Below are 12,144 nucleotides of genomic sequence, written 5' to 3'. Positions count from 1 at the left end.
AACTCAACTATAGGAAGCAGATGTAGGGAAGGAGAGTGAGACAGGTCCCAGGAATTCTACTTGTGGGGGCAGTCTTGAGGCTAACTAGAGAAGATAAAATACCTTATGTCTCTATGCTGAGCCTAGAGGGAACCAACAAGCACAGAGCAGAAGACAAAGTGGTATGTTACAGGCTGGAGGGATAAGAAATCAAGATGTTAAAGTTGAAGATGGTAATGTAGAAAGTCAGAAGGACAAGGCAAGTGGTCCAAATCTGATATGAAGTTACTGCTTAAGACATTTTCCACATGGCATCTATAAGGTTTATGAAATTAGTACATTGCAAAAAGAAGTGTTTTTAAATTTTTTAGGAATTCTTAACTCTAGTACAAGATAGGTGGTTAATGTCTCAAATGTGATCTATTTTAAAATTCATCGTGTTTCAGTATAAAATTATTGACGGGGGCCGGCCCAGTGGCGCAGCAGTTAAGTGTGCATGGTCCACTTCGGCGGCCCAGAGTTCACCGGTTCGGATCCCGGGTGTGGACATGGCACCGCTTGGCAAGCCATGCTGTGGTAGGCATCCCACATATAGAGTAGAGGAAGATGGGAACGGATGTTAGCTCAGGGCCACTTTTCCTCAGCAAAAAGAGGAGGATGGGCAGCAGTTAGCTCAGGGCTAATCTTCCTCAAAAAGAAAAAAAAATTATTGACAAAATATTATTGAAGTAATAGTAGTATGGGGCTTTAAAAAATGTGCTTAATTGGAATGGTTCCCATTTTAGTCAAGACTATTTTGACTGTGAAACTAATAAGGGAGAGAATACATGTAGTAGGCTCCCAGGTCTGAGCTCCGTTAAGAAATTTTATTTTATTTTATTTTTTTTGAGGAAGATAAACCCTGAGCTAACTACTGCCAATCCTCTTCTTTTTGCTGAGGAAGACTGGCCCTGAGCTAACATCCATGTCCATCTTCCTCTGCTTTACATGTGGGATGCCTACCACAGCATGGCTTTTGCCAAGTGGTGCCATGTCCGCACTCGGGATCTGAACCGGCGAACCCTGGGCCGCCGAGAAATGGAAAGTGCACACCTAACTTCTGTGCCACCGGGCCTGCCCCAGGAAATTTTATTTTAAATGACTACGACAGTTCATTGTTTGGCATAGTCACCCTTACATGCTACTGTCTCACAAACCCGTACTCTTCTTCCCATGTAAAAAATTCCTAAAATACTCTCAGCTAACCAATCCAAATATCCCATGTGAAATTAGAAAACTATGCTTGGGGGGCCGGCCTGGTGCTGCAGCGGTTAAGTTCGCACGTGCCGCTTCTAGGCGGCCCGGGGTTCGCCGGTTCGGATCCCGGGTGCGGACATGGCACAGCTTGGCAGCCATACTGTGGTAGGCACCCCACGTATAAAGTAGAGGAAGATGGGCACGATGTTAGCTCAGGGCCAGGCTTCCTCAGCAAAAATGAGGAGGACTGGCAGTAAATAGCTCAGGGCTAATCTTCCTCAAAAAAAAAAAAAAAGAAAAAGAAAAAAAGAAAACTATGCTTGGTACCATTAAAAAACTGAGTTTATCAGGGTACAATTTGTGTAAGTAAAATCATAAAGTTGGTTTTGGAAAAGTTGAGTTTCAGATGTCAAGAAAATGTTAAGAATATGCACCCTGGGCTCTAGTTTTAGATTTAGATATGATATTTATTAGCAGAGAAACATAGTTGATAACTGAAGTGAGTCATAAGAGGAATAGAGACAGAGATCTCAGTGAGTGAGAGATTTAAACAAATATTGGAAGACCCAAAGTTAGAGGAATAGTCATTGACTTGGCAGAGCTGAGGAAGCAACTACGGGCCTGCAGAGAAGAATGTCAGTGAAAACAAAGCAGTCGCCCTCAGACCTGCTGAGTGCTTTAGGACTGGCAGCACCAGATGCTGAGGAAGGCAGGGTGAGGAAGGAACTGAAAACTGGGCATTCAGTGGAACGTATATACCTAGAGCAGTTGGCCACTGGGACCCCTCTGCTACCCCACATAGCCAGGATGCTCTCCTTCAGTCCATAGTCTATTTTCTGGAGAAATTAAGCTGCAATAGCTCTGGACTTTGGGGCTTCAGGCACAGAGAGATAGAGGTTTAAAAATGATGGAATTAAGGGAAAATATGCAATCTGAATAATGGAACTCTCAGCTCTCTTCCCGTGCCCTACTCCCAGAAAGCCAGAGCCAGGATTAAACCTCACAGGGTAAGAGATTGGCGGATTCTTCGGTTTGTAAAACTGAAATGCCCTTTAGAAAACGTAGTTAATATAGTGGCCCAAAGAATGCACTTCACAGACTTCACAGACCAGGCAGGGTAATTGACTGGAGGCCCAGGTGTTGGGCTTTGAAATTCATCACTGCTCTTGCATCAAGACCACACCTCCCACAGGCTATTCCCTGCCCATGATTGAGTGTAGTCAGGATACTAAGGCAGACTCATTCCAGGGAAACAAAGAATTCCATTGTCTGCTGACTTTGGAATTTAAGGATGCCCTGATGGCTTTGACAAACTTTCCCTAGGCTGCATGCCATCCTAAGATGCTTCCACTTCCACCCAACCTTCTTTCTCTCTCCTCTTCACTAAACCTCAGACTTGCATTGCTATCGGACTGCTTTCCCAGCCTTCTCCTGCTCCCTCCCTATTTCCTTTCATACAGGCATTGCTTTTTTTTTTAAAGATTGGCACCTGAGTTAACAAGTGTTGCCAATCTTTTTTTTTTCCCTTCTCCTTCCTCTCCCCAAAGCTCCCCAATACATAGTTGTATATTCTAGGTGCAGGTCCTTCTGGTCATGCTATGTGGGACACCATCTCAGCATGGCCTGATGAGTGGTGCCATGTCGGCACCCAGAATCTGAACCAGTGAATACCCCAGGCCACCAAAGCAGAGCACGCGAACCCAACAACTTGGCTATGGGGCCGGCCCGCATGGAGCAGGCATTCACATTTAATCCTGTTTCGGTGTCTCCTTCTCAGAAGACCAAATCTAAAACTAGTGGCACTGAGAGTGATACAAGAAAACAGAGGGTAAGACGGGGATTTGGGACTGGCTCACTTACTGCTTGACAGGCAGAGGATGCTGTCCTGATTGGTAGATGTGGCACCAACAGAACTTGGCCCAGCGTGGCAGTTCAATTGTTAAAGATTTCACTTATTAATTGTTAAAGATGTTGACCTCAGAAAATGTTCTGGTGGAGGAGAATACTGTGGAAGAAGCCATGATGTGGGCATTTGGAAAATATGGGGTTATTGCTAAATTGTATTGACACCTTGCATAAGGATAATGAGAGACTGAGAACAGTTAACAAGCACTTAATATCTAAGAGTGAAAACCAGAGAGTCTTGGTGGTAGCCTCTAAAGAGCCCTCCTATAATGGTAGAGGAAGGGCAGACACAACAGAACAGTAGGCCGAAGACCTGATCGTGAGAGTTACAGAGCTCCAGAGGCCTTTGAATGCTCGGTCCATTCAGGTCTGTTATGTGAAGGGCAGGGCCCTGACAGGGACAATTGGAGATCCTGAAAACTGTGACAGGACATCTGGATGGATGCACCTGAGGATGCTGACTCTACAAGTCCACCTGGACTCTCTGGGCATGCAGAGGCAGCCCACTTCTAGCTCTAGTAAGTGCTAGAGCATTCACTGTCCTGGAAGATGCTGCAGAGGCGTCTCCCCAACAAGGCAACAGGCTCCCTGCCCCGGAGCTGCCCCCACCTCCTCTCCTGGTGCCAGGCCAATTAATGAGGGTGCTGTTCAACATCTATAACAAAAAAAGGCAAGAACAGGGGCCGGCGTGGTGGCATAGTGGTTAAGTTTGTGCACTCTGCTGTGGCAGCCAGGGGTTTGCAGGTTCAGATCCCAGATGTGGACCTACACACTGCTCAACAAGCCATGCTGTGGTGGCATCCCACATACAAAAGAGAGGAAGATTGGGACAGATGTTAGCTCAGGGACAATCTTCCTCAAGCAAAAAGAGGAAGATAGGCTACAGATGTTAGCTCAGGGTCAATCTTCCGCACTAAAAAAAACCGAAACAAATGAGAACAGAGGAGTAGGAGGCTGAGGACAATTAACCCAATAGAAAGCACAATTCTTTGCTCATTTCTCAGGCTTGAACCAGTAATCATTGACCAAAGAGCTGACTGGGTTCCCAGGAGGAAGGACCCTGAAATAGCAGTCCAAGTATATATCATGACGGTATCTCCAGGCTTCCCGCAAAGGGATCTCTGGCCACTTATACAGGTTACTGTATGCTGTGGAAAAGGAAATAACCAGACATTTTGAGGTCTGAGTTGACATTGATTCCCAGAATGGGATCTATGCTTAAAGTCCCAATCACACTGGGCCCAATGTGCCCACAGACTCCCCTGCCCCACAGAGATAATTTTCCCAGTCCCTGAGCACATAATTGAAATAGATATACTTGGCAGTTGATATTAACTTCCACACTGGGCCCTCATTGCTGAAGGAAAAGCTATCATGTTGGGGAAGACAAAATGGAAACTTTAGAAACTGTGTCCTCTCACCCAAGGCCAAAATTATAAAACAAAACAATTTCGTAACCCAAGGAAGACAGAGAGATTAGTCCCACAACCAAAGAACTAACAGATGCAAAGGAGCTGGTGCCCATCATAGCTCTGATTAATTTGCCAGTCTGGCCCCTGCAAAAACTGGATGCACCTCGGAGAAAGACTGTAGGCTACCACAGACGTAACCAGTTAGTGGCCCCAACTGCAGCTGCTTTGCCAGATGTGGTAAAACTGCTAGAGCAGACTAATAAGTCTTCAGGTGTAGGATATGCAGCCGTTGATTTGGAGAATGCATTATTTCCATTCCACTTAGAAAAGAGGATCAAGAAAGGCTTGCACTTTCCAGTTTTAGCTCCAATGTATAAGTGCTTGGAAGTTATCAGTCCTATCATCACAACAAGAAAAAAGGTGGATCACCTGAAAGTCAGTGACTCTTCTTGACTCATTAGAGAACTGAGTTTGCAGGGCAAACTTCCACCTTGAAATCTACATAAACAGACAAATCCAGACGGTCACTGAGAACTGCTTGTCTGGAACTGAAGCTGCTGGAAACATAAACTAGTAGGAACACTTAATTGGTAATTTTGGTGAATTACTGGAGGGAAAATAGGCAAGTACATTATGAAAGTTGGAGACTTCAACACCCCCCTGTCAGTAATTGATAGACCAAACAGGCAGAAAAATCAGTAAAGATATAGTTGACCTGAACAGCACTATCAATCAACTTAGTCTATTGACATTTATAGAATATTCCATCCAACAACAGTAGAATACATATTCTTCTCAAGCTCATGTCTTATATTCACCAAGATGGACCACATTCTGGCCTCCTGTTAGACTCTCAGCTTCATGAGGACAGGGTCTGAGTTTGTAATTCTTACTGTGGCATCCTAGCACAATGCCTGACACACAGGAGGTGCTTGATGAATAATTTCTGAATAAATGAATGAATTGTAAAATTAGGCGACAAGACAAGGAAACTAGTCAGGATGGGAATAGCAGCAAGACATAGTCTGACATAAATAATCATTTCTGACGCAAGACTATAACCAATACATAGCTCCCCTGGCCCCCTCATTTTTGCCCATCCCAATCCTTCCCATGTCGAGGACCTGAGTGCTTTAGCCCACATGGATCAGCCTCTTTTAAAAACTTGTGAAGCGTTTATTATCTGTTTCTCATTTTGGCGTTTAATCATACATTGCCTTGAATTGTAACTGTTTCATATATACACTTCTCATATGAGCTTCCAGAGTTTGGGATCATATCTCATCAAATCATCTGTAATATAAAAATAATTTGTATTCCAGTAGTTTATTTGTAAGCTAACTTCTTTTAGGACTTAGAGTGCATTTTCCCATTGAAACAATATTAAAAAGGGGTTAGATTCTCTTTAACATCTATAAAAATGTACTTAACGGTGATGCAACTGAACCGTATCACTACGATAGGCTAAGCTTGGAAGCCTCAGAGCAAGGGTTCATGCAGCAAAATCTGAAGGGCTTCCATCAGTCCCTGATTATCCCTTCAAAAGCTTTCATGCTTGAGCAGTGGTTTATTTCATAAGGTTTTAGATATTTTCTATAAAGTAACTCATTTTAGCCACTTATATTTGCAGGGCTTTCATTGATTTTTTTCTGGAGCAAGTTCGTACTTGAGGGAGGGGGACTGAAACTCATTGATGATGCCAGTGCATAATTTTCAAAGACAAATAATGCCTGCCTGAGCTATCACCCGATTACGTTTGAACAGGGATGTTAATCAAATATGCATGGTGGAGGATTGTCACTTCCAAGGCATTTGTTTTATCACTGGTGTTATTTTTAGAGACCAGAACTTGCTCTGTTTCAGCTGACCTAATTATCCTGTTGATACAATTTTTTAAATTCTAGAAATTATTAACAAGTACCTAAGAATAAGTAAAGTTTTTAGAGAATTAGCTGTGTTTCAAGAGGAGGCTATGAGCTCTAAAATATCCTGCAGTTTAGCTTTGTGGAGATTTAAATCAGCTGCTTCCGTTTTTCTTTGTTTCTTTTAATAGAGTCAGTGACCTAGATCATGACCAAGAAGAGTTGTATAGAATTCAACTTGGAGATTTTTTTATTTAATGTGTAAGAATATGAGAAATAATTGAAGGCACTGAAAATGATCAGTTATTAGTTTGGGGACTAAAATTTTAAACCAAATTGGTGTACTGCCTTGTCACTCTGGCACTTCGCTAACTCTCTTCTTTACTCAGCTTCAGCTGTTTGTGATGAGGGGTATCTGGATGGAGGTCTTAGTTTCCAGAACTGCCTTGCTCTGCAATATTCTCACAATTCCCCTGGTTATCAACCTTATTGCCTGTTCTACCACTGCACTTCTGTTTCACTGGTAGCAATCGTGCGAACACACACAGAATAACTGTTGAGCACGTGTGGCCTTTTGAGTCAGATAACCTGTGTTCTAATTACAGCTCCATCATTTATTAGCTGTGCATCTTTGGGCCAGTTATTTAACCTATCAGATGCAATTTTCTCAACAGTAAAATGGAAATAAATATATTAGCCATCTCAAGGGCTGTAATAAGGATTAAATCAAATACTCTATGGAAACCACTTAGCACAGGATGTGGCATGTTGTTAGGGTTCAAGAAATCTTGTAATTATTATTACTACTATTACTTGAAAGGTACATATTATAACATTATGAAATCACAAATTGTTATGAGGTAGAAGGCATTCACCTGTGAAGAAATTGTTGGTCATTTCTTACTGTTGTTTAGAACATGAGTACGTGTAAAACTTTGCTATTTATACTTTCAGGAATCCTTAAACACATTACTTAAACAGCTAGAAAAAGAAAAGAGGAGTCTTGAAAATCAAGTGAAAAACTATGCACTGAGACTGGAACAAGAGTCAAAGGTTTGTTTTTCTTCTATACTAAGAAATTCCTTTGAAACTGCCATAATTTTTAGTATGTTATCTACAAACCTACTATATAATTATTACAAAATAGTTACAAAACTATTTCCTACACTATTTTTTAGAAAACAAGATTGAGACTTAGTAAAAGTCTTGCTAGTATTGTCAATCTCCTCTCATGCTGGATTCTTTACTTTGGTATCTTCCGTATAGGCGTACCACAAGACCAACAATGAACGCCGTATATACCTAGCTGAGATGTCTCAGGTAACATTTTTTATTTTTTACTTCCAAATTCTAAGAGTTTCCTTTTACTTTATGTTTTTCACTTTTCTAGGTTTTTGATCGGTTTGGGTTAGTAGAGAAACAGATGTTGGAATTATGGGAGAAAAGGTACCAAGTTTCTGAATATGGAGGGTGAAAAGGAAAGTACATAACTTTTATGAAAAGGTAAAAAGGAGGTAAAAGTTTCCCAAATTAAGACAATTTTTTGCATACTTGTTTCCTTAGTTATGCTTTTAGTTTGATCTGTGATTGCTAGAATTCAAACAAATAAGCAGTTATCCCTCTGCTATCATGAAATTCAAGGCGCTTCACTTCATAATTATGTGTGTTGAGGTCTAAGATAGAGCATTGCTATTGCTAGAACAAGTGTACTTACAAATGACAGGACAGGAATGTGAACAGTAAATTATGAAAGATGTTGCACATATTTTCCACAGTTTTTCATTTGCCTTTCAGTTTTATTTATGATGTTGATATTAATAGAGTTTTTGTTTCGATGTTGTCAGAGCTATCTTTTATTTATGGCCTCTGATGTCATAGTTTAAAAGACTATCTGCATCTTAATGTTTCACAACATTCATCACATCTCTTTTAGTACTTATATTGCTTAACATTTGACATTTAAATATTTAGTCCTTATTAACTTCATTTTCGTATGTGTTTTAAGATTAGGATACGAGTTCAGTTTTCAATGTGCATTATCCAAATGGACGTGTCCAAAGATCAGTTGGATATGTGAATCTCAGAAAAAAAAAGATAAAGATTGGAGATATAAATTTGGAAATTATTAGCATATAGATAGTAAATCACGCCATGTGAATGAATGAAACATATCAGGGAGAATACACAGGGTGAAAAGAAAAGATAGTCTAGGATATAGCTCTGAAGAGTTTCAACAGTGATAGTCAAGGGAAGAAGAGCCAAAAAGAGGGTGGGAGTCCTCAGGACATAGCCAGGTGAGGCAAAGAGGTAGAGGACCTCGAGGGCTGGGTTTGTCATAAAGGTAATCTGCTAATCACTGATCCAGAGTATCCATTGAATCAACAAAAGGATTGAGAGCGAGTGAGTTAGGTTTGAGAATTGGAGCTGACAAAGGAAGTATAGAACGATTTGAGAATGGAAGTCAGGGCAATAGTGGGTAATGGGCGGCTTGGACTTCTAGTGCTAAGGTGAGTAGGAAATTGAGACAAGATAGGGTCACTCCTTGTGGTCTCTTACCCATAATATGGACAATCAATTCAAGCTTTATGGTCCCAGGTCCTTGGCTGGAAGCACTGCTTCCTCCTGCAGTGCAGGCACCCTCATCCCTTTCCTCAGACCATGTGCTCCACTTGGAATGTGCTGCTTCTCATACACGCCAGTTCTGTTTCCTTCAAGGGTCCAGCACAAATGCTGCCTCCTTTATGAAGCCGTGATGTGATGAAAGGCCACAGACTTTGGAGTCATTGCAAATTTGGATTTGAATCCCAGCTTTGTATTTACTGCAGTGTGACCTTTTTGTGCCTTAGTTTCTTTCCTCCTCTGTATCAGGGAAATAATAGCAGCATCTTTCAGGGGGATTGTGAATGTTTAGAGATTATATGTATGTAAAGTGCTGAGTGAAATGCCCGGCACGTAATAGGTTCCAAATTCCAGTAAATGGTGGACATTGTCTTCCTGTTTTTCTTTCCTGATCTCCCTAGCCCCTCTCGCTGTGACAGGGATGTCAGAATTTCTACTTGCCTTAGCCTTCCTCCTTTGTTTTGATTAGCTGAAAAATTCATGTAGGTGGAATAGTTCCTACCCTGATTATACAGGATCACTGAACATTTAATCAAAGCCTATTTTAACAGCTTCCCAGGAAGATGTTAATCCTGTTCCCCAGTATAAATGTTAATAGGGATTTTCACTCTAGAGTGAATTGTTCATCTTTATAGTCAAAGATGGTTCTGACCATGTGGATACATGGTGACTGGAAAGGTCAATGGATGATTTGCAGTTCTTTCCATGCTGAATACATGAATAATTGATTCTTTGGTAGATAACTAGAGCTATTTGCTGAGTCTGCTCTTTATACTTCTGCTGTCTTCACTGTTTTGACTGAAACTGAGTTTCTACATCTCAGGATTCTTCTATTTTACACAGTGTGCATAAAGTACAGACATTATTTTTAAAGAATATTCAGGTAGTGCATTACTTAAAAGTCAGACAGAAAGACTGACTAGAGCTTCTTGCAACACATAATAAACACAACTTCTATTCCCATAAATATAGAATTTTAGCAATGGATCTGAAAGTTTGTTGAATATATTGCTTTGGTTTACAGATAAGGAAACTGAGGCCATTTTGTTTTCGTTGTTAGTTAATTCTAGACGTGGTAAAGCATCTTATGATGCTCGTTATTCTCCTTCCCTGGAGCTTCCTTAAAATCCATTGATTTTATTTCCATCCTCTGAAGAACACAGAACAATTCTACACTCCCCTTCTATATGACAACTTTTCAAAGAATTGAAAATAACTCTCAGTCTTCCTATAGTTTTTTTTTTTTCTGAACTAATATATTAAGTTACATTAGCCATTCCTCATAACAGGTTCCAGACTATCCAGCTATTTCTGCTGTCTTTTTTGACAACTCTTATTTTGTTATTGTTCATTTAAAAGTAGAGGTCCCCAGCTTTAAATCTAGACTTAAGATATAATCTCAACAGCATAGCTGTTAACATCTTGTCCTCACCATACTCATTTTTCTTCTCTGCTGCCCAAGCGATCATTCTGAAATACAGATATTATGGTGTTGTTCCTCATTTAAAACCTTCAGTGACTTTGCATTGTAAAAGGATCTCAGCAAAGCTCTTTGGTGTGTTCTACAAGGTCCTCTCTGACACCAGTGCCTGCCTCTTCAGCCTTGTCCCTACTCACAGCCTGTACTCCAGCTAGACCAACAATATGCGCAATTCTTAGGTCTATCACGGTACTTTATACCCTAGGCTCTTGCTGCTCCTTCTGCCTGGAATGTCCTTTCTCTAGTTCTTCATTGACTACTCTTCCATGTGGAGCCCCCTATAGCCTGAATTTGTTGTATGCTTACAAAGCACCTATGCAGACCTCTGCCAAGGCAGTGAATTGTACAATCTGTTTTGCTGTTTCCCCAATAGATTGTAAGAACCATGATTTGTCTTCGTACCCCAGTGCCTCATCTAGTGGTGACACATAGTAGATACTCAATAGCATTTGCTGAGTAGATAAATGAGCAAATTCCATCTTCTTGTCCAACGTGCCCAAAGTTATCACTCTTAGCCGGTGATCTAGCATTTTACTTCACAAAAAAAAGAGAGTTCATCAGGTGTGAAATCCAACTATCTTCCCTTTTACCTTCAAATGTGTCTATATCTTTATCCACCATTCCTGTTCCCCATCCTGTCTTAAAGAAAAAGCAGCCCAAACTTCTTCCCAAGTCTATCTACTGCCTCTAGGACTCAGTTAATAATTATTTCCTCTTATATTTTTAATCTCTCTTCTGTTGGCTGTGGCTTAGCCCTTTACAACATGCTCATTTCTTCCACCAAAACAAAATGAAAACAAACTTTTATTTTACTCGGACTATCCTCATAAAATTACTACCTTAGCTTTCTTTTTCTCAGCCAAACTTCGTGAAAGAGTGGCTATACTCGCTGCCTTTGCTTTTCCCTCCTTCTGACCCCACCATTGGACCCTGACACAGTTTAGCTTTTAATAGCCAAATACATTGACTCCCTTCAAGCCTCCTGGTAGTAGACATCTCTGAGGCATTCCATAGTCTAACTATGCTCACTTTTTAAAATATTCCCCCCTCTTGACTTTCATAACAGTATTTTTTCCTGGGCTTTTCTATTGTTTAGATGATGGCCTTATCTATCTTGACTGATTCTCCTATCCCTTAAAAGTTGCTTTCCCAAGTTTATATCATCAACTCTCTTATTTCTCTGTGTGCTCTCAATGAATGATCTCAGTTACTTGTGGCTTCAATTGCCATCTCTAAGGTCATCAGCCTCAATTGCTCCTGAATTGCAGATTATATTTACACCACCCACAAGCAGTCTCTACTTCTGTCTCCTGGAAGAATTTCAAAATAGACAAACATGAAAATATGATCTTGTCTTTCCATTTCAACATATCTACATTTTCTATTGTCTTATCTACCTTAATGACAGAGTCCAAGTATTATTTATATTTAGTGTCTATTACAAAATCCTTAATAATCTATACCATCTAGACGATATGATTTTCACAGTTCTATATTTATTTTTTCACACACTATATTTATTTTTAAAATGGTATGGAGTGTGAGCTTGCGATAGAGGGGTTTCTACTAACTTTAGAAGCCTCGTACTGCTGGAGAGGGCCAGAATTTCCCATTATTTTTAGCTTCTCTTATACGTGCTACTAACGGACTT

At 40.6% G+C, this 12,144-nt stretch overlaps 1 protein-coding gene across 2 annotated transcripts in view; it reads left to right on the top strand.

Moving 5' to 3' along the window:
• CCDC169 (coiled-coil domain containing 169) overlaps nucleotides 1-12,144 on the top strand; it is a 73,543-nt gene that overhangs the window by 36,769 nt on the left and 24,630 nt on the right. For both annotated transcript variants that reach the window (XM_044777284.2, XM_070520530.1), the window contains exons 5-6: nucleotides 7,349-7,447; nucleotides 7,661-7,714. In XM_044777284.2, coding sequence (XP_044633219.2) covers nucleotides 7,349-7,447; nucleotides 7,661-7,714 — 153 coding nt within the window. The remainder of the gene's footprint in view (nucleotides 1-7,348; nucleotides 7,448-7,660; nucleotides 7,715-12,144) is intronic.

This window comes from Equus asinus, chromosome 11 (genome assembly GCF_041296235.1).
Source record: "Equus asinus isolate D_3611 breed Donkey chromosome 11, EquAss-T2T_v2, whole genome shotgun sequence".
In the NCBI taxonomy this organism is placed as follows: Eukaryota; Metazoa; Chordata; class Mammalia; order Perissodactyla; family Equidae; genus Equus; species Equus asinus.
The sequence above is the reverse complement of the archived record's forward strand: the minus strand, read 5'-3'. Positions and strand labels throughout refer to the sequence as shown.